Source organism: Hesperophylax consimilis, chromosome 4 (genome assembly GCF_061612785.1).
Source record: "Hesperophylax consimilis isolate HC1 chromosome 4, BYU_Hcon_1.0, whole genome shotgun sequence".
Classification (NCBI taxonomy): Eukaryota; Metazoa; Arthropoda; class Insecta; order Trichoptera; family Limnephilidae; genus Hesperophylax; species Hesperophylax consimilis.
This window is the reverse complement of record NC_142839.1, coordinates 29,960,496-29,981,233: the sequence shown is the minus strand read 5'-3', so window position 1 is coordinate 29,981,233 and position 20,738 is coordinate 29,960,496. Positions and strand designations below refer to the sequence as shown.

Genomic DNA, 20,738 nt, shown 5'->3' with positions numbered 1-20,738 from the left:
GGAATAGGTATAATGTATTCTGATTTTCACACATTTTACACATTCACACAAAAAACATTGCGTGAATGAAAAATGACAAAAACGTGCAATGGTGACGCGAGACCTAATGAATGCTGACACATTGAAGTATTTTTACGGAAGCCTTCTCGTACGTGATGAATAAACTGTCAAGGATTACACCCGGCGAGGTGTTTTGAAACCGAGTGCATGTTAACGTTACTCGTACAATCCGCGGTGACACGGTTATGTGATTTTCACAAATCGAGCAAATACGATGAGGAAACTAATTAGGTATAAACTGCACATGTACATTGTACATACTTGTGTCTGCGAATTAACCTATTTTTAAGCTTCTTCTTTTCTCTGTTCCAAATTCAAATCTGTCTGAAACATTGCACAGTTTGGTTACGTATTGGCGTACAAAGGTTAGCAATTTTGACCGAAAGGACACGTTTCAAAAACGTATGTTTCATTTATTGTATATTAATGTTTGTTTTATTAAAATGAAAGCTGTTAATTTCGCATATAATTAATATTATATCTATTGTATATAAGAAGCACAATTCAGAGTAGTATATATTAGATAGCTACTCGTGTCTTCCTGTTGAAAGACCCCAATTGGTAATCGAAACGTTACTTGAAATGGCATTAGATGTTTGGAGAGCAGCCCAGGTACGTCTCAACCTTCTTCCCCCCATCTCCTTCATTTTTTTCATTTCCTTCAGCCCATTACATACCCTGATTGGGAATGCCATCGTCTCTCTGGCTGCGAATGGTTGGAGCAATTGGGTCTTTTGTGTGGTATTTAAATTTTACAAAAACGCCCAGATCGTCGGTTAACGCGTTGTTATTACGTAACTTAGTATATTGTATATAAATATATACATACATACAAATATTTATATAGTAGAATAACTTACATATTGAGTAAAACCTCAATTTTTTACATTTAATCATTGAAGATAATATTAACAACTCTAAAAAAAAATGGGAAACAGAAAAAGATGCTACAAGAGCAAAGTCCTGGCAAGGCTGAGGTCTTGCGTTCAATTCCTATATAGATGCGACAGAACTTTTTTCTAATTTTTCTGTTTCACATTATTCGTTTCAGAGTTGTAAATATAATCTTCAATAATATCTTTTTGTTTAAAACTAAATAGTTAATATTAAATATATCAGTTTATAATACAAAAGTTCAGTAAAAAATAAACTGGACCATCGTTCGTAATTACATAATTGTCACTGTCATTCATGCATGTATGTCATACATAATTCAGATAAAAGTTTGTTCAAAATACAAAAAGTAATAATATATTCTCAGTGCGTTGTTTGAATTCGTCAATGGTTGCAAAATGAATTAGTTTATTAGGATCCGGCCAAAGGATGCCTTTACAATTCATATAGTTGTACAAGTACTATTCGAATGCCTCCGTATCAATTCAATGAATATTTATCTCACAGAACTATCACCGATTACATATAACAAATTATAACATTTTGGGGCATACTAATATAAGCGGTTTAAATTTTACACAACTGATAAACAACCATTTTTATAGGTTGAATGGTCGTTTATCGGTTGTGCAAAATTTAAAACATGTATTTTGTTATCATGTTTAATTCGCAGAACTCCATGTCAATTTTAAATTTTTCGTTAATTTATTCAATAATATTTTTATGTAATTTATTAACAAAACATTTTATTTGTAAACAAGTTCTGCAAGTGTTATTATCATTACGCGTGACAGCTGTTTCGCTTCTGAAAGAATTATAGAAAGTTTGATAATACCTTCAGAAGGCGAAACAACTGTCACCCGTTATAAAAAATAATTGCACAGCGTAATTTTTTTTTTTTGAATAAAATGCTTTGTTTTAAATTGATTATAAAATTATTTACAAATAAATCAATTTATTTTAATTATATGTGAGAAAAAAACTTTACAAAAAAACATATTTAAAAAACACTCTTTTAAGTGGGTGTATGTAATATATTTGAATAATTTTGTACTGTGATTTTCTCACGTATTACGATTGGGGAGATTCGATAAAATGCAAGGACGATGAGCATAATGATCGAACTGTGAAAGAGAAGCTTGAGAGTGACGGTCTGGACATATTAAGCGGAAGTTCGGAGAAAGGTATATCAAGAGAATGAATGATGAAAGGCGAAGCAGGGTAAACTCCATGAAGTAAATGGACTAATCGGAGATTAGTATAGGAAATGCTGGAAAAACGACAGATACTAAGTTTACATAATATCGTCTATCGTATATTATTATATAATACCTCATGCAAGCCAAGAGTCGAAATAGCATAAGAACTTATAGGACTTGTAAAAAATGTGGATGAAGTAAGAAGTGTGCGCCAGAAGATAGTTTTTTTATATATTTTTTTTTTATAAATGTATTTACTGATTACCGATGTTTTTTTGCGCGAAGGCTATGCGGAATTTACACGATTTAAATTCGACCAATCAGAGGGCCAAAACCATCCAAACGATAGCGTAATAATATCAGATCGCTCGACAGAAAATAAATTGCAAAGTAAGTTCCGAAAATTATTAAAAACTCGTTTGGTTCTGTTATTTATAATGTAATAGGCATAAAAAAAAATCACAGTGTATTTTGAAATACAACTAAAGCATTCGACGAGAGGTTTTTGCTCTATTTTAAACGAGTCATGTTTTATTAAATATTTTCACCATTTTCTTAATTAATTAATATCGTTTTTTTTAATATTTGCGCGCTCCCTCTAACATTCGTATTTACATATCTCCATTTCTAACCATATTTGAACGCTTACTACTTACTTAACACATTTTTTTTGGAAGCTTACAAATATTTTTAAGGTTGTTTTGTTTGCAAAAGCACATAACATACCTGTACCACACACCTAAATTAGTTTGATGAAAAATGTATTTTAAGTTTATTATTAAAATTTATATATTTTCTTCATCCTCTTTGCCATTATCAGCCCTGTTACACTGATAATTAATAAAAAATTATAATTATTTGAATTTAAAAAAAATCCACCCGAGAAAACCAATATTTTTTTAACATAATACATTTATTTTTATTATTAAAATGTATTTTGTTTTTTTTTTGACTGAGGATTGAATCCTTTTCCCCTGGAACTGGAATTAACCGTGCTAACAATTGAGCCAAATCCAAATTGGGTAGGACCGACATTTATTTCGTATATTAACTGCTGTAATGTGATCCAATTTCGGGGAAATTCATATAGGTGTGCGTGTATATGCGTGATTGTCACCAAATGAATGCATTGTAATCAAATGATCAAATTAAAGTGGGTTGGTTTCCCTTTCCAAGATTCAGCTTCATTCATGCGCTAACAAGAGTTAAATTAAAATAGATGTGTTTAAAAACAATTTAAGGGTTTAGATACCAAAAAAATTTAAAAAATGGAAATGGTGAAAAATAAATTGTGGGTATAAAGATGCATTTTAGTGTATTTTATAATATATAATAAAGAGTAACAAAAAATTAAACTGCAGTTCGCATAAAAATAATTCAGTTTCATAATACGCAATTTACAAGTGCATAATATATGATTGAGAAACGAAAAAAGAGAAAAAAGTTTTTACACTGTGGAAAGTATTAAAAAATATATGCAATAGCTCCTGTGCGATGCTCCTAGACAATAATATTGTGTTAGGTAAAAATATCAATCATGTATCTCTCGACAGGTAAACTTATTTTAAATATCAGTCTGTTTTTTTTTTTATGTTTCGGCTTTTGATTTTATATATAGTTAACATTATACCTATATATTATGAGTACATTTTAGATAGCTATTTTTGGTTTCACCCTGGTAAAAAACCCCAATAATTCATAATCTAGAAGTTGCTTGAAATGGAATTAGACGTGTTTGGAGAGCAAATCTGAATAGTCCAAGTATGTCTCATCACTTCCTTCAGCTTCATAACATACCCCAATTGGGAAAACTATTGTTTCACTGGCTGCGGACATAGATAGATATTTACATTTAAATAAAGCCAGGATCTTCGGTTAACGCAATGTTACCACGTAAAATACAAATATAAATGTAATATTTAAATCTCAAATTGTAATATTTAATCAATAAATATATTATGAATAACTCTCAAACGAAAATTGTGAGACAGAAAAATCAGATAAAGATGCTGAAAGAACATAGCCCGGGCAAGGCTGAGATATATGTCGAATATCGCTGATACGTATATCAAATTTGTCTATTTTTTGTTTTATTATTGTTGCACCAGAACAATTATTTTCAGATTTTTTTAGTGTAGTATTTTTATTTTATTTGGTACAATATTTTTTACATTTAAGTTTTCCAGTAATGTAGGCCTCACTGGGTGGCTTGCCCGTGCTGAGGCCTTCATTTTATAATATGAAAATATAATCTACATAATACATTTAGAGAGAAAATAATACATTTAAAATTAAAAATACGTCATACATAATAATATATTTAAAATTAAAAAATAATACATTGAAAATAATCTTGTGTGTTTGTGAGTGATGTGTGTTTATATTGGTTTTGTGTGTTACGTGTAGGTTTTATTTTTATTTTATGCTATGACATTTTGGTAATATTGTCTTTTTTGTTCTTTAATCCATTTTGTAATTTTTGTGTGTGAATTTATTTTTATTTTCCTCAATTTTAATTTCAAGTATTACACTGTGGAAAGTTTTTATAGATTGTATATATAAATGTATATATTATATACATTTGTGAGTGGTTTGTATAATCTTACGAACATCGGATCCAATTCCCAATGGACTATATAAAAGTGAAATATACAATAATCGCAAGGTGTTTGTAGTAGTGGGAAGAATGAAAGATGTATATTGTACCCGAAGTAGATCGATTCACGGAATCCTGTAATGGATACTTTTCCTTGCGGAATGTTGCTTGCGATAATGACGTATAAATCAGCTAGGTTTGCGTGTTCGATCTGTGAATTTAGAACCCAACCAAGAGTGTTGTGTTGAAACACAGGCCTAGGGATGTTGGGATTTAACGTCAGCGAACGTAACTATTATCATATGTCATTTTATTAAATGTTATACATCACGCTAAAAATTATTCACAAGATAAGTAAGACACATCATTCAACATAAGAATTCCTTTTATGCATATACAGGGTTTTCCAATAAGAGGTGTTATTTTGATATTCAATCGTCAAAGATAAATATTTTCGTTGTGTGTGTGGCACGTAGCGCCGTCTTGTTTAAAGTAAACGTTATTCAAATCAATACCATCAATTCCGGCCATAAAAAATCATTAATCATTTCTCGATAGCGCAATCCATTCACCGTAACTGTTGCTCCAGCCTCATTTTCGAAAAAGTAAGGTCCAATGACTCCGCCGGACCATAAACCGCACCAAACAGTCACACGTTGAAGATAGAGAGGCTTTTCAACAATAAATCTTGGGTTTTCCGAGCCTCAGATGCGACAACTATGCTTGTTGACGAAGCCACCGAGGTGGAAATGGGCCTCATCACTCAAGATTATTTTCATTTGATGCACTCAAGTGAATTTTAATGCTTTGTTGAAGGGTGTATCGTTCCATTTTTTTTAATGGCGTAGTTTCTACTTGTCAAATGACAAATAATGACAGCTTTAAAAGTAACATTTACCGTAATAGCGGGCTATTCAAAATAACACCTCTTATTGGAAAACCTTGTATAAAAATATAACCAATATTGTTTGATTTATTGCATTACCATTCAAAGCATAGCAAAAGACACTTAAAATTAGAAGGCCATTGACTGATCTAATCAGTTTTCATAAAATTCATATGGGCTTATCTAGATATTACATTATGTGTGAGCAATAGTGAAACAAATTTTCAAAATTCCTATTGTTTAAGACGCCGTAGTATGTTTCATATTAATATATTTAAATAAATATATCGCATACTTTTTTATGTGTCGATTATATCAGTAGATTGAGTGCGCCGAAGTAGACATTTTCGTCGATAAGTTATACGGATTCAGAAAAATTGTTTTGTTATTACTCAAAAATATCTAGTTATATTGTATCACTTGTGTTTCTCGTTGTGTCGCTTGTGTATCTTACGTCTTTTGCATCTCTTTGTATTAATATATTTGATTCATTTGATCGTGCCATGTCTTCCTCGGGCGTTTCCCACTTCTTCATTCATACATTCTCCTTACACCCATTTCAAATACGCCTCATTTTACCATACTAAAATATTTGTTTCACTTGATCGTGCCGTTTCTTCCTAGGGCGTCCCCGACTTACTCTACCAATCTCTTCCACGTCATATATTCTCCTTACAAGTAATTATTTTATTCTTGTCTTCCTCGAGCGTATCCGAATTTTAGTAGACCTATTTCTAGTAGACAAAAACGTTTTCCTCAAAAAATTTCTTTATTTTTTCCAAATACTGTATCCATAGGTTTTTTTCATAATGTTAGTATTATGGATATCATGAATTCGCATGACTTTTTTACACACCTTTCAATCCACTGGGCGGGGGTTCGTGCGTTGACCGGTGCCGGAGGCGTACAGATCAAGGAACTAAATCTGCCTTGTGAACGAGCTTTTAGCATTTTCTAAGTGACGCGATGTCTGCTAGCTACGGTTAGAGCTGGCAGGTATATAAGGTGGTCGCAACACACCAGACACCATCAGTTGAAGTTCAGCAATCAAGTACAATGGCATTCAAGGTCCACTCTCATTTCTCTGGCTTGTGTTGTGACATAATGTAAGTGATCGTTTAAAGTAATTGATTGTAATAATGTGATATTTTTACTTCTAGTTCATCGTCCTATTCGCCCTGGTAGCCTGTGCTAACGCCGGAGTCTTGCCCTTGGCCTCTGCGCAGTACGACCCCCACCCACAGTACAGCTACTCCTATGGTGTGGCGGACGCCCTCACCGGGGACAACAAGAGCCAGCACGAGACCCGTAACGGAGACGTAGTGCAGGGCCAGTACTCCCTGGTGGAGTCTGACGGCACCCGCCGCACCGTGGACTACGTTGCCGATCCCGTCAATGGCTTCAACGCCGTGGTACGCAAAGACCCCCTGGTGCAAGCCGCTCCCCTCGTGGCCGCCGCTCCCGCCGTCACCGTTGCCCGCGCAGTTAATCCCCTAACCTACTCTTCACCTCTGACCTATACAGCCCAAGTGAACCCCTTGGCCTACTCTTCCCCTCTGGCCTACACTAACCAGATTAACCCTCTGGCATATTCATCCCCTCTGGCCTATGCTGCACATGGAGCTCCTCTCGCCTACTCCTCTCCCTTGACTTACTCTCCATACTCTGCCCACAATTACGCCTATGCATACTAATTCGACAATTATTTTCTTGAATAATTTTATCAAACATATTTTTCCTGATTGCAATAACAACTTCATGAACAATTAAAAATGTGTTTGGATTTGAAATAAAACTGAAATGCTATTAAACCAAAAACATTTCATTTATAACCTGTATTTATCTAAATATAAACAATAAACAAAAAATATAACCACGCCACCTCGCACGGAAACAACAGAAGACGACATTTTTGCAGAATGCAATTGTAACTACCAGCAGGAGACAAGGTTTAATTTAGATGTTAAAACGGAGAAACGAATTATGAATCTCCCGAGACCCAATTTTTAGAAATATAAGAACATCTACTTAAACGTCCAATTTACATTAAAAAAACCTTTACATCTTACTATGATATACTCGTTTGATGCAAAATAAATGGATTGCTTCATTTTCAAAAACAAAAGAAATAAGTGATGGATACTATCAACCTGTTCGAAGATCACTATTTGACGGCATCCGTGGTCGAGCGGTAAGACTCTCAACTAGCAATCCGAAGGTCGCGGATTCAAATCCCGGCATCCGCAAGTAAAATTTTGTTGAATTTGTGTTATTTCACAATTCATTTATTTAAAATAAAATAAAAATATGGTATACGTTATAGCACGTTCCAGAATGGAAGATACTTTCAATATCGCCCTGGTGTAAGACCACCATTCAGAATTGAAACGTTGCTTGAAATGGCTTTAGACGTGTTTGGTGATCTGAATAGGCAGGTACTCCTCCAGCACCATTATTCTCATCTCTTTCCTCTCCCCAAAACTTTCAGCTTCGGAACGTCAGAAAATTACTTTTCAAGGCATTCTGCACTGCACTGTGGTCACACATCTGAGCTGTGGACACAATACCCAGCAGCGCAATGGAACAAGCTGAGGGTGTGCTACAATAATGCATACAGGCAGCTCATGCAACTACCGAGGTTCTGCAGTGCCTCCACAATGTTTACTGAAGGGAGGGTGCACTCATTCCCCGCCTTACTTCGCCACCGACTAGCCAGCTTCTGGGGTAGGACTCAACCAACATCATGCTGCATCCGAGTGGCTCAGTTCCCCACTCAATGAGCGATGGATGCAGATGATGCGGCGACCTCCCTGATGGACGGTTTCATTTAATTTAATCTAATTATTTTTATTGTATTACCTATTTATATGACTATTTTATTTTTGATTTATATTTTAATTTTATGTTTAGGTAACTGCCTAATTTTTTTTTCTCTTTGTTTTATCTTATTTCCAATTTTATAATTTTTTACTTTATTTTATTGTTTCCCTGTTTTACTGCATTTCATGTAATATGGCAGACTAGGATTGCACTATCCTCCCAGTCCAGCTGGATTTAAACTTAAATACAAATAAAATAAATAAAAAAACAACATATCCCAATTGGAGATGCCATAGTCGCACTGGCTCCAGACGGTTGGGAGCAGTTGGGACTCTTGTGCGGTATTCACATAAAAACAAACTAACCGCCGTCTGTGGTGACCATATCTGAATAGCCCACGGTGCTACCCTCGTACTCTTTTTGCCCTTGGGCTACGCTCCTTACTACTTACTTACAACTACGCTTATACTTATTAATTATTCTTCTCTGGAAATGACACATAATTAATTATTTAAATTCTTTTTCCCTGTTTATTTCAAAAGAAATATTCCTACCGAACATAAAGAAAATTTATGAATAAATCACATTCGGTCATTTGTCAATAAATGAATCTGACAGTATACAGGCAACCCGCATTGTGACATCGCTATTCGGTCCTCTTAAATAAAATCTCCTTTTGAATTACTAGTCCTTTTTATAAAAACACGCAAATTGCTGGCTACGTAAAAAACTTAACTGCATATCCTGAATCGGCTAAACAACAGTAAGGGCTTGTTCCAAAAGCTTAAACTGGAATAATAACAGAATTTGAATAAAATTTTCACAAAACTTGGAAATTAACTTAAGAATTGTTCAAATTCTCCGAAACAACCCGTCCAGTAATGGTTAATATCAATACTTTCTGAGAAACAAAACTATACTTTTTCCTTACCTAGTATAAACGCCTATTTAATTACAAATCAAACTAAGTTAATCTATAATTGGTAACTGAACAACTCAACATAATGAGAAATCAACACACTTCTGAAAAGTGTGATAAAGTCATGAAAAACTCGGTTTAACGTAGTCTAGGTTTACAGGTAATCTTTTTTTCATAGCTTTTTTGCAATGGATTTATAACACTTTTAATAGATGTGTTGGTTCGTCATAGAACTCTGTTATCACATGCATTAAATCATATCATAGTCGTATATGATTTGAGATTTTTACGGTCAAAGGTATAATGGTGATTTATTTTTGGGGTATTGTGCCGTGTTGCGCTACCTCCATCTTTAAGGTTTCAGACAGCATTACAGTATCCACCATCAGCCATCATATCTGCCCTGATGAGGTAGTGCAACACGGCATAGTACCCCAAAAATAAATAATTATAATATTATATTCATTTTTATTAGGATTTAAAAACACAAATACATATTTCCATAAAAATTATAACATGCATGTTTTAATCAATTTTTTTATTCAAAATGTTCAGAGACGTTATTACATCTGTACAGTGATTTTCCAATACTAATTTTAATAAACACCTTCCTTGTGAAATGTAATACACACTAATTTAATTTTGTATTTCAAGGATGAATAAAGTTATATTTTAAAATATGTGATTTCCATAAAAATAAGTACTTACATGTTTTTTTCAAAAAATTATATTCAAAAAATATGAGACTTATAATTATACAATAATTAGATGCGAACTCGATTATTTTTATGGCGCGGCTATGCCATTATGAATTCTTAGTAAACTGGTTCCAAGTCCTCCCGGAATAACAATACGATTGAGACTACCCGACAGGATACCTTATTAAATATATCAAGGCCTTTTTGTACAAGCAGTACAAAAGCAGCAGCGTTCCCGGATGTTAAAGAAGCTATGTGACATTTCTTCGAAGAAACCGGAATTACATACGATTCCCGGTTTCATTTAACATTTGATAAATACTGACGTGCATAGATTGAAATCGTTTTTTTTTTAAACTATGTCAAGAACTTACATATGTATATTATAAGCAATATTATGGAATTAGTTATCACATGAATGGTTGGGAAAGTCTTTTGTACTGAAGTTATTTATATTTTAAGACATATTGGTTTCGACCCACCAGGACTTATTAAAATAAACGCTGTTGCGAGAAACTTCAATCGTTTAAAATGTATACTGCTGCATTAATGATATAGACTCCAAATGAATAATATAATTTTAGCTGAAAACACCCCGCTTCGCCCGAGCTTCAACACTATTTTGATTGGATCGTTTTCCTTCAGGAATCAAAAAAAATTAAAAGATCGTCACGAAATAGAAACGAAACGTCACAGTTAATGAATTAAAATAGTTTGTTTTACCAAGAAGGGAAAATATTGCGCAATTTTCATGTCAGAATAATTCACCGTACTAGAGTTTTGTTGTTAGATTATACTGTATACAATCTTTTGACTTTATAATTAAGATTCAAAATTATGTGTGAAAAATTTCATTGCTTTAATTGATAATGCAAATTTCTACAGTGCATTGGCATCCAATCACAACCAGGATGAAACAAAATAAATAAAAAAGACAAAGACTTCACATTTTTCATCAATATCATTATCGTCTTAATGGATAACAATGATGCTACCTGTTCAATATCAAAATAAAAAAAGTTTTGTACGCTGACCTGTTCCGGAGGCCTAAAGACAAAGATCTAAATGGCCATTGTGAACAAGACATTAACACGCGTTTTCTGAATAAAATGGTTTTCCAGAGAATCTACCACAATAGCGATAACGTACAATTTATATAGTGATGCCGCAAACCATAAAATTAAGTTAAAAATTGAGTAAAAAACAGGGTCGTTCAACGATTTTTGCTAATTGCTAGCAACCAACAAGAAATATAATAAAGCTCCATTGCCCATGAAAAACCCTGACCTTTAGGAAAATAAACATGCCTGTTACCTGCCCAGCGCAACGGAGATGGAAAGAAAAAAAGATTTTTAGTAAGCACGCGCGCCTTTTTAATACCTCCTCTATAGTATCCAAAGCTTGATGCTTTATTCCGCTTACCCAAGAAGTTTCATATAAAAGGTGGTCACGCCGTACTGAACACTATCAGTTGAAGTTCAGCAATCAAGCACAATGGCATTCAAGGTGCGCTCTTATTTCTCCTACTTGTGTTGCAACAATAGGTAAGCGACTATGTAAATTAATGATATGTATGTTTGCTTTCAGTTCGTCGTCCTGTTTGCTCTGGTGGCCTGTGCCAACGCCGGAGTCCTGCCCCTGGCCTCCACGGAGTACGACCCCCTCCCACAGTACAGCTACTCCTATGGCGTGGCTGACGCCCTCACCGGGGACAATAAGAGCCAGCACGAGACCCGCAACGGAGACGTAGTGCAGGGCCAGTACTCCCTGGTGGAGTCTGATGGCACCCGCCGCACCGTGGACTATGTTGCCGATTCTATAAACGGCTTCAACGCCGTGGTACGCAAGGACCCCCTGGTGCATGCCGCTCCTCTTGTGGCCGCCGCTCCCACCGTCACCGTTGCCCGTGCAGTGAACCCCCTGGCCTATACCGCCCAAGTGAACCCCTTGGCCTACACCGCCCAAGTGAACCCCTTGGCCTACACCGCCCAAGTGAATCCCCTGGCCTACGCCTCTCCTCTGACCTACACCAACCAGATTAACCCCTTGTCCTACGCCGCCAATACTAGCCCCCTGGCTTACGCCGCCCATGGATCTCCCCTCCCCTACTCTTCTCCCTTGACCTACTCTCCCTACTCTGCCCACAACTACGCCTACGCTTATTAATTCTTCTCTGCAATCGATACATAATTTATTATTTATATTCTTCGTGTTTCTGTTTCTTCTAAAGAAATATTCCTATCGAACATAAAGATAAACTATGAAAATAAACGAAATTTTAACCAAATATTTATATTTTATTTTATGTTTACCAAAAACCAATTTTAGAGGCGTATTTGAGTACAGTCGCCCGGGAACCATTTATTGGATAACTAACACCTCTGCCATAGATCACCCCAAGTAGTTCGCTACGTTTGGGGACTTAGCCGGGGTAAAAAAAAATATATTTTAAATATATATAAATATATATTCAAAATAAATTATGCTCAGTTTTGTAATTTAGTCTGCGCACTTCTATGCCTATGCCTACTAGTTCGAGAATCTTCTTCCCGAATAATATACTAAATTTATTTTCTTAAATATTATCACCACTTTATGGCGAACAAAAGGATCTGACATTAAATTTAACCCAAAGAATATACATGATTTTATTTAATTATTGGAGTCAATATTAGCGATTCTTAAACCAAAAATTAAATAGAAAAATCAGAAAAAGATATAGGAAATGAACCCAGGACCCTCGCCTTGCCGGGACACAGCTCTACCAACTGAGCTAATGGAACCCTATCTCCTTAGGTCATATTTAACTGTGTCATACTTCGGATAACAACTACCAAAATTATATTTATGGTCTTATATGATTTTATTATTTTAAATTGTATGAATGATTCTTAAACTACGGATAAATAACGTGGATAAATTCCCAAACTCTTGAGGAATGGTCAGGACGAAATCTGACAATTTAGCAGGATATAGTAATTGTTATATTTTATCGAGTGGAACAGGAGACCAACGAAACTTAGTAATAGATAAGATCTACACTTCCTGACGAACAAGCATGCATTTTCCTTCCCTGGTTTATATAAACACTTTTGTAATTACAATTCAAAGTTACTCTATTATTGGTAACCGGACAACTTAACGCAGTGACAAATCAACACACTTTTAAAAAGTGAGATAAAGTCTTAAAAAGTTATGAAAAAACTAGGTTAACTAACTAATCATGCCGTTTCTCCGCAAAGGTAAGCAGAGAGGACGGGCCGCCAAACAACTCGGTCTTTGCGTCTTATATTCTCCTTACTCTCATTTCTTTTCTCATTTGCTCTTCTTACCCAAACCATTTAAGCATCCCTTTCTTAATCTTACTCATTTTACATTCTTTGCGGATCTCCACATTTCTCACACGATCATAAATGGTTTTACCACACGTACGCCTCAAGAATCTCATTTCTACAGTATTCAGTCTCAAAAATACTAGGTAAAAGAGGTAAGGTTTTCATTTTAGTTTTTTTCGTAGCTTTCAATGACTTTGTATCACAATTCAAGTGTGTGTTAATTTGTCACTGTGTTTAGTGGTAATGGACTTATTATTACATCCCAAGTGGTTTCCTACGTTTGGTGATTGAGCAGGGGTGCCCGAGTTCATCGGGTGAGGTGTGTTCAGGATGATTCTGTCCACTAGCTGCGTGGCGTGCAGATCGGAAGAGGCTGGTTTGAGGAGACCCTTCAACCTCTCCAACTGCTCCATCGACCCTTCGCCTTGTGCCGCAGTGGGAGGGATATATTCATTTATCCGTCACTCCCGGACACACTTATTCGTAGATTTATACCCAATTCTCATAAATTTTACATTTCGAGAACATCCTCTGAAAAATGACCCTCCACACAGCATCCGAAAAGACGACATAGATCTCGAGGGAATTTTTTTTCCTCGGGGCCTCCTTTGCGGAGTTAACATTAAAAAAAAAAAATGGATTCCAAATTCTCCATGAATAACAATATGTTGTGTTTGAGACTACCCTACAGGTTACCTCACTAAATATATCAAGGCATTTGATTCAATAATACTGACAGCAGCATTCTCAGGTCTTAAAGTATGTGAGATTTCATCGAAAATTCCGAATTCCATACGATTTCCTTTTTCATATAACATTTTATAATTCTGTAAAGTACTGATTTGTACATATTGAAATCAGTTTTTGGATAAAATCCACCCGTTAATTTAGTTTATTTACTTTTCTGACCATCTTCAATCGTTTTTACCCTGCAAAAGGGATGAGGGTTAATAAATAGACTCCATATCAAGTTTTTCATAAGTAATAACGAATTATTTAAAAACAATGTGAAAAAATCGAAACAAAACCTCACAGAATTAAATTAGTTTGTTTTACCAAGAAATTATAGACGGTGAAAATTTCGGAATTATTTTTATCGCTTGAATTGACAATTCAAATTTTTACAGTGCATTAGCATCCAATCACCACAAGGACTAATAAAAATAAATAAAAAGACAAATACTACAAATTTTTCATCAGTATCCTTATCATCTTAAGCGATTATATAATTATAAGCATGAGGCTTTTCCAGGGAATAAAACACAATAGCGTCAACATTTATATTGTGTTGCCGCAAACCAGAACTTAGTTAGCAACCAAAAAGAAATATAATAAAGCTCCATCGCTCATAAAAACCCTGACCTTTAGGAAACTAAACATGCTTGTTACCTGCCCAGTGCAACGGAGATGGAAAGGAAAAGAAAAAAAAAGACTTTTTTAGTAAGCACGCGCATCTTTTTGATACCTCCTCTACACTATCCAAAGCTTGATTGCTTTATTCCGCTAACCCAATAAGTTTCATATAAAAGGTGGTCACGCCGTACTGGACACTACCAGTTGAAGTTCAGCAATCAAGCACAATGGCATTCAAGGTGCGCTCTTATTTCTCCTTCTTGTGTTGTAACAAGAGGTAAGCGACTATATAAATTAATGATATGTATGTTTCCTTCCAGTTCATCGTCCTATTCGCCTTGGTGGCCTGTGCCAACGCCGGAGTCCTGCCCCTGGCCTCCGCGGAGTACGACCCCCATCCACAGTACAGCTACTCCTATGGTGTGGCGGACGCCCTCACCGGGGACAACAAGAGCCAACACGAGACCCGCAACGGTGACGTGGTGCAGGGCCAGTACTCTCTGGTGGAGTCTGATGGCACCCGCCGTACCGTGGACTACGTTGCCGATCCCATCAACGGCTTCAACGCCGTGGTACGCAAGGACCCTCTGGTGCACGCCGCTCCCGTCGTGGCCGCCGTTCCCGCAGTCACGGTTGCCCGCACAGTGAACCCCCTGACCTACACCTCCCCTCTAGCCTACACCGCCCAAGTGAACCCCTTGGCCTACTCTTCTCCTCTGGCCTACAACAACCAGATAAACCCTCTGGCATATTTTTCCCCCCTGACCTATGCCACCCGTGGAGCTCCCCTCGGGTACTCTTCCCCCTTGACTTACTCTCCTTACTCTGGTCACAACTACGCCTATGCTTATTAATTCTTCCTGCAAACGATATATTTTAATATTTATTATCATAAATAATTTCGTGTCATTGTGAAGTGTAGTTCTATTGTAGTCATATTCTTACCGAACCTGGAGGAACACTTGAAATTATTTTAATAAACGACATTTGAGACATACATTTGTATTTAATTTTTAATATGCAAAATTTACTGAGAACAAACAATAATAACATAAATTTAAGAAAAGATAAAAATAAAATAATATCATTGTTTATTTTTAATTGATAAACAAACGGGGCTTGTTGTAGGCCCAGAGAGATAGAATCGTACGTGACGTCATCATTCAAGTATCGTCTGTCTTTTTCATTTTCGTACAAGACGTCGTCACGAACGTTTAACTAAAATCTACATTTTCTATGAAACAAAATTATGCGTTTTCCTAACAGAATACTAATTTTAAATAAAAACCATTTAAGTTAATCTGGTATATCAATATAATATATTAGGATGCTAAAACAAAACGGAAATATTTCCATGAAAATAGAAATGTGTTTTATACATATTTTTTAAAGAAAAGTTGTTACATCTATTTGCAGTACGTAGGTAAATTTTGTTATCAATCGATCACAGATCACTCAATATAAAATAACGGGGGTGTATCACTAGAAAGTACACTAAACACTTTTTTATTATGTATTCTGTCTTTGTATCCCTTCTAAATATTCTGTACCCTTTCGCATTCTAAACATTCTTTACCCATACTTACAGTGATTTTGCTACGATATTTAATATTAAAAAAAAACAATTTTATTGACAGCAATATGAAACAAGGTTTTTTTGCTTACATATTTTTTTTAAGTGATTAAAACACATTTTTTTACAAAATAACAAGATACTTGCAAGTATAAAATCTCATTGTAAGAAATTAGCATAAATTATGTTAATAATTTATGCTTCACAACGATTTAATTTTTTTAATAAAAGAATATATTGACAAAGACATATATGAGACAAATCGAGTAATTTGTTTTCAGTAAAACACAAAAAGAGGACGATTCTCAAAAGGCTATATTGGGCGCCATAAAATTGACACAGATTTACATTATTGAAATTTATACTTCAACTTGTTCAATTTTAATCACCTTACTTCGTCTCCGTAAGTAACTTCGAAATATTAAGTTACATAATGTCAAAGGGTAAGACAAGACAGTACTATTTATTGTTTTCCGTATTAAAATACGATGTTAAAACACCGAAGCAAGTTAAAATGTACAGTGAAATCTGGATCGATCGTTCCTCTAAGAATCATTTTCCCACTTTTGTCATTAATTTTTTTCCCAATTGCGAATTAATTTCAAATAAAACTCGCAAAAATAGATCGCATCGATCGTTCCTCTATACAACGTTTTACCGCGTTGATCATTTGAAATTTCTAATGTGCATGTTAATTCTTGTAAACTGCCTTTCAGTTACCATTTTTTTTTCAAAACTGATAACTAGAAAATTTGTAACTATCTATATTCTCTCTTTTGATTGGTCATCTATGCAATATGATGATATCAAGAATAAATTTTATTCTGTATTAGGAAAAACTATTAGCATGTATATTCCAACCATGGAATGTAAACAAAATACCTATCCAAAATGGTACTCCAAAGAACTTATAAATCTGCTTATCACCAAAAATAAAAAAAAGGAATAAAAATTATATCAAAAAAATTCTAATTACATAGGATAAATCTTTAAGATTTAAGAACTTCATATAAAAAAATGTCTATGACCTGCTACCGTAAATATTTAAGTGATATTCAAAATTCCATAAAAAATAATGTTAGTTATTTTTGTAAATACTTGAAATCTCTTAAAGAAGATGATTCTGATTTCCCGAGTTTTATGCAACTTTATGGCAACCATAGCAATAATACTGGTGGTATTATTAACTTGTTTGCAAATTTTTTTGAAAAGTGTTTATTCAACAAATTCTATTAACGCCCCTGTTCCAACAACAACTCTTGATATTTCACAGTGTCTTTAAGTCTTAATAAGTCTTTCTGATGTAGTTACTAAATTTAAATCCTTATATATCTACAAATCTGCGGGACCGGATAAAATCTCAACAATATTTATCAAATAATGTATCAAAGTAATTGCTCTTCCATTAACCAAAATTTTTAATCTATCTTTATCCCGATAAGTGTAAAATTAGTTACCTGACTTCGATTTTCAAAAAGGGTGATAAAATTGATGTTTGTAATTAAAGACCAATATGCATTCAATCGACTATACCGAAACTCTTTGAAAGCCTGATACTGAAAAAACTTTTTAGACAAATAAAACCTGTAATATAACCCTTACCAGTTTGGATTTACATCAGGTAGAAGTACTCTTTCCAACTTAATTATTTGTGAAAATTTTATTTCCAAAGCTTTTAAAGAAAAAAACAAGTAGACTCTGTCTATACTGATTTTAGTAAGGCCTTTGATACAGTTTCCCATAGAATTCTCATTTGGAAATAAGGAAAGCTTGGTATACGTGGCAATATATTAGCCTGGTTTAAAAGCTGACTGGAAGACAACAAATTGTTAAAACAAAATCCTCGTTGTCGGAAAAAAATTATGCAACAAGTGGAGTACCACAGGGTTCACACCTTGGCCCAATCTTATACAGGGTGTATCGGCACTAAACCGACAAACTTTAACCAGCTATTCCTTAGCAAATTTGGAGTAAAAAATATTATGGGCACTTTGCTGTCCGGTAGCATTTTTTTTCAATTAAAAATAAAAAAAATAAAAATTTCCACACTACATCACTGTCATTGGCTTTGCTTTTCGTGTTCAACAGCTGTTATAAGCAAGTATGTCGAAAAGCGTCTTCGCTCTTTCGCACACACTAAATAATAATAGTTAAAAATGAGACGAATGGTGACGTGCCATTTCGTTGTGATTCTATAAGTGCGCCAATATAGGTACACACGTGCATTATTCAACGGAATTCGAATAAAATATTTGCCAGATGGGTTTTCAAACTTTGACAAAGGACAAAACAGTGGTGACACGTGGTGAAAATATGAATAGTAAATTTTTTATTAAAAAAAACGTTACCGGACAGCAAAGTGCACATAAGATTTTTTACTCCAAATATGCTAAGAAATAGCTGGTTAAAGTTTGTCGGGTACGTGCCGATACACCTTGTATATCGTGTTTATAAATGATCTTCCAACATTTTTTCATGATGTATCTATCTTACTTTTTGCTGATGACCTCAAAATTTATGGAACTATTCAAAATGTTTACCATTGCAACATTCTCCAAAACAATATCAACCAATTATTTATTTGGTTTAATGAAAATAGACTTTACTTAAATATCTCAAAATGTCAAATCGTTAGATTTTCTCGACTAAAAAATACAGTGATTTTTTATTACAACATTGATGACAATGCTCTTGAGACATTAACATAAATCAAAGACTTAGGCATCACTTTTCAATCAAATCTTTCATTTGTTAACCACACAACAGACAACTTCAATAAGGGCTTAAAATGTTGGATTTACAACTAGGCTAACCAGAAATTTTAACATAAGAATATAATATTTTGCCTACTTAAGAAGTCAACTTGAGTACAATTCTCCTGTCTGGAACCCACATTATAATATACATGTACTAGCTATTGAAAGAATACAAAACAAATTCTTACGTTATAAAAATTTTAAAATGGGTATTCTAGCAATTATGTTGAACTACAACACTCTGTTAAATTATATGAATATGCTGAAATGCTGTCAGACAGAAGAATTTTCACTGACTTTGTATTTCTATATAAAATTTTAAATGTCCGATATTGCTAGAATTGATATGCTTTCGGATTCCACAACGTAATACTAGAAGTCAGGATTTATTTCAGTGCAGAAATTATGGGACTAACAACCATACGTATTTCTCTTTGCCCAGAATACTAATGGAGGGAAACAATTATACCAAGTCAGTGAACATCTTTAAAATTATCTTTAAATTTTTCTTTAACAAATATAAAATGTTGTTAATTAAGCAATTAAGTTATGTCCAATAAATAATTAATATTTCTTTATATTCATATTTAAAAGCCCTGAAAAAGGGCGTTGATTAATAAATAAATATTTGGTTTCTATTAACGGGCGGAAAATTAAAAAAATTTAACAGCGGTGTACATATTTAAAAGTAGAAGAAAAACTCCGAAAAGTTAAATCCTTTGAATATCCTTATAAATCGAACGTCATGAAATTTATTGACAAATAAATTATTGAAATATGTAGAAATTTTGACGATAATAAAAATAACCAAATGTTCAATGTAAAACAAGACACTATAATAATTTTATTCTAGCTTTTTAACAACAATCTCAAGCGAATCAGTTACCAAAATTTGTCACTTTATTTTTTCTTATTAAAAAGTCGAATAAAACTCCGAAAAGTACATTCGGTTGTGAATTCTTATGGTTAACTGGTTTCAGGTTATCTTTTACTTGTAAAACACCTGACAGGATACCTTATTAAATAAAATATCAAGGATTGTTTTAATAATACTGAAGGTAGTAGCGTTCCCGGATCTTAAAGTACGCCATATTAATCAGCTGAAGTCATATAATCTGGATTCCCATACAAATCCTGGTTTCATTTATCATTCCATTATTCAATCAAATGCATACTAAATTGTACTACAATAATACAAAACGAATTTTGAAAAAATGAATACATAAAGAATACATGAGAATAAAACATATACACGCAACACAAAAAAATGTATAAGGCAAGCGGCACGCACAAGCACATAGATCATTGTAAGTGCCGATTTCCATTCCCTTCTAATGTTTTTATTTTGGTGTGAGAATTGGATTTTGATTTCTAATCTTTATTTGTGGTGTAAATTTATCTTTATTTTAATGTTGTTTTTTGTTTAAATGTATAAATTCGTATATTTTAAAATGGGGGCCTCAGCACGGGTGAACAACCCAGTGAGGCCAACGTTGCTGAATTGAAATGTGAAGTACTGTAGAGTAATGTATCAATAAATAAATAAATATATTTAAATAAAATATTATCAGATTGAAAGCAATATAGCGTGAAGAGAGGGAAAAATGTTTGCTCTTGGATATTGTCATTTTATTATTAGTTTTTTTACC

The 20,738-nt window shown here is 34.1% G+C and overlaps 3 protein-coding genes across 3 annotated transcripts; all 3 read left to right on the top strand.

Annotated features, from left to right (window-relative positions):
• Positions 1-6,674: 6,674 nt before the first annotated feature.
• Positions 6,675-7,446, top strand: LOC149424518 (cuticle protein-like). Its single transcript, XM_089631394.1, has 2 exons — positions 6,675-6,703; positions 6,796-7,446. Exons 1-2 carry the CDS (start codon positions 6,692-6,694, stop codon positions 7,327-7,329), a joined length of 546 nt encoding a protein of 181 aa, XP_089487520.1. The 5' UTR covers positions 6,675-6,691; the 3' UTR covers positions 7,330-7,446.
• Positions 7,447-11,488: 4,042 nt separating this feature from the next.
• LOC149424517 (larval cuticle protein A3A-like) lies at positions 11,489-12,359 on the top strand. The gene is made up of 2 exons (XM_089631393.1): positions 11,489-11,578; positions 11,660-12,359. The coding sequence occupies exons 1-2, from the start codon at positions 11,567-11,569 to the stop codon at positions 12,236-12,238; spliced, it is 591 nt and encodes a 196-aa protein (XP_089487519.1). The 5' UTR covers positions 11,489-11,566; the 3' UTR covers positions 12,239-12,359.
• A 2,612-nt stretch (positions 12,360-14,971) lies between these two features.
• Positions 14,972-15,711, top strand: LOC149424516 (cuticle protein-like). The gene is made up of 2 exons (XM_089651647.1): positions 14,972-14,999; positions 15,081-15,711. The coding sequence occupies exons 1-2, from the start codon at positions 14,988-14,990 to the stop codon at positions 15,612-15,614; spliced, it is 546 nt and encodes a 181-aa protein (XP_089507773.1). The 5' UTR covers positions 14,972-14,987; the 3' UTR covers positions 15,615-15,711.
• The last annotated feature ends 5,027 nt before the right edge of the window (positions 15,712-20,738 follow it).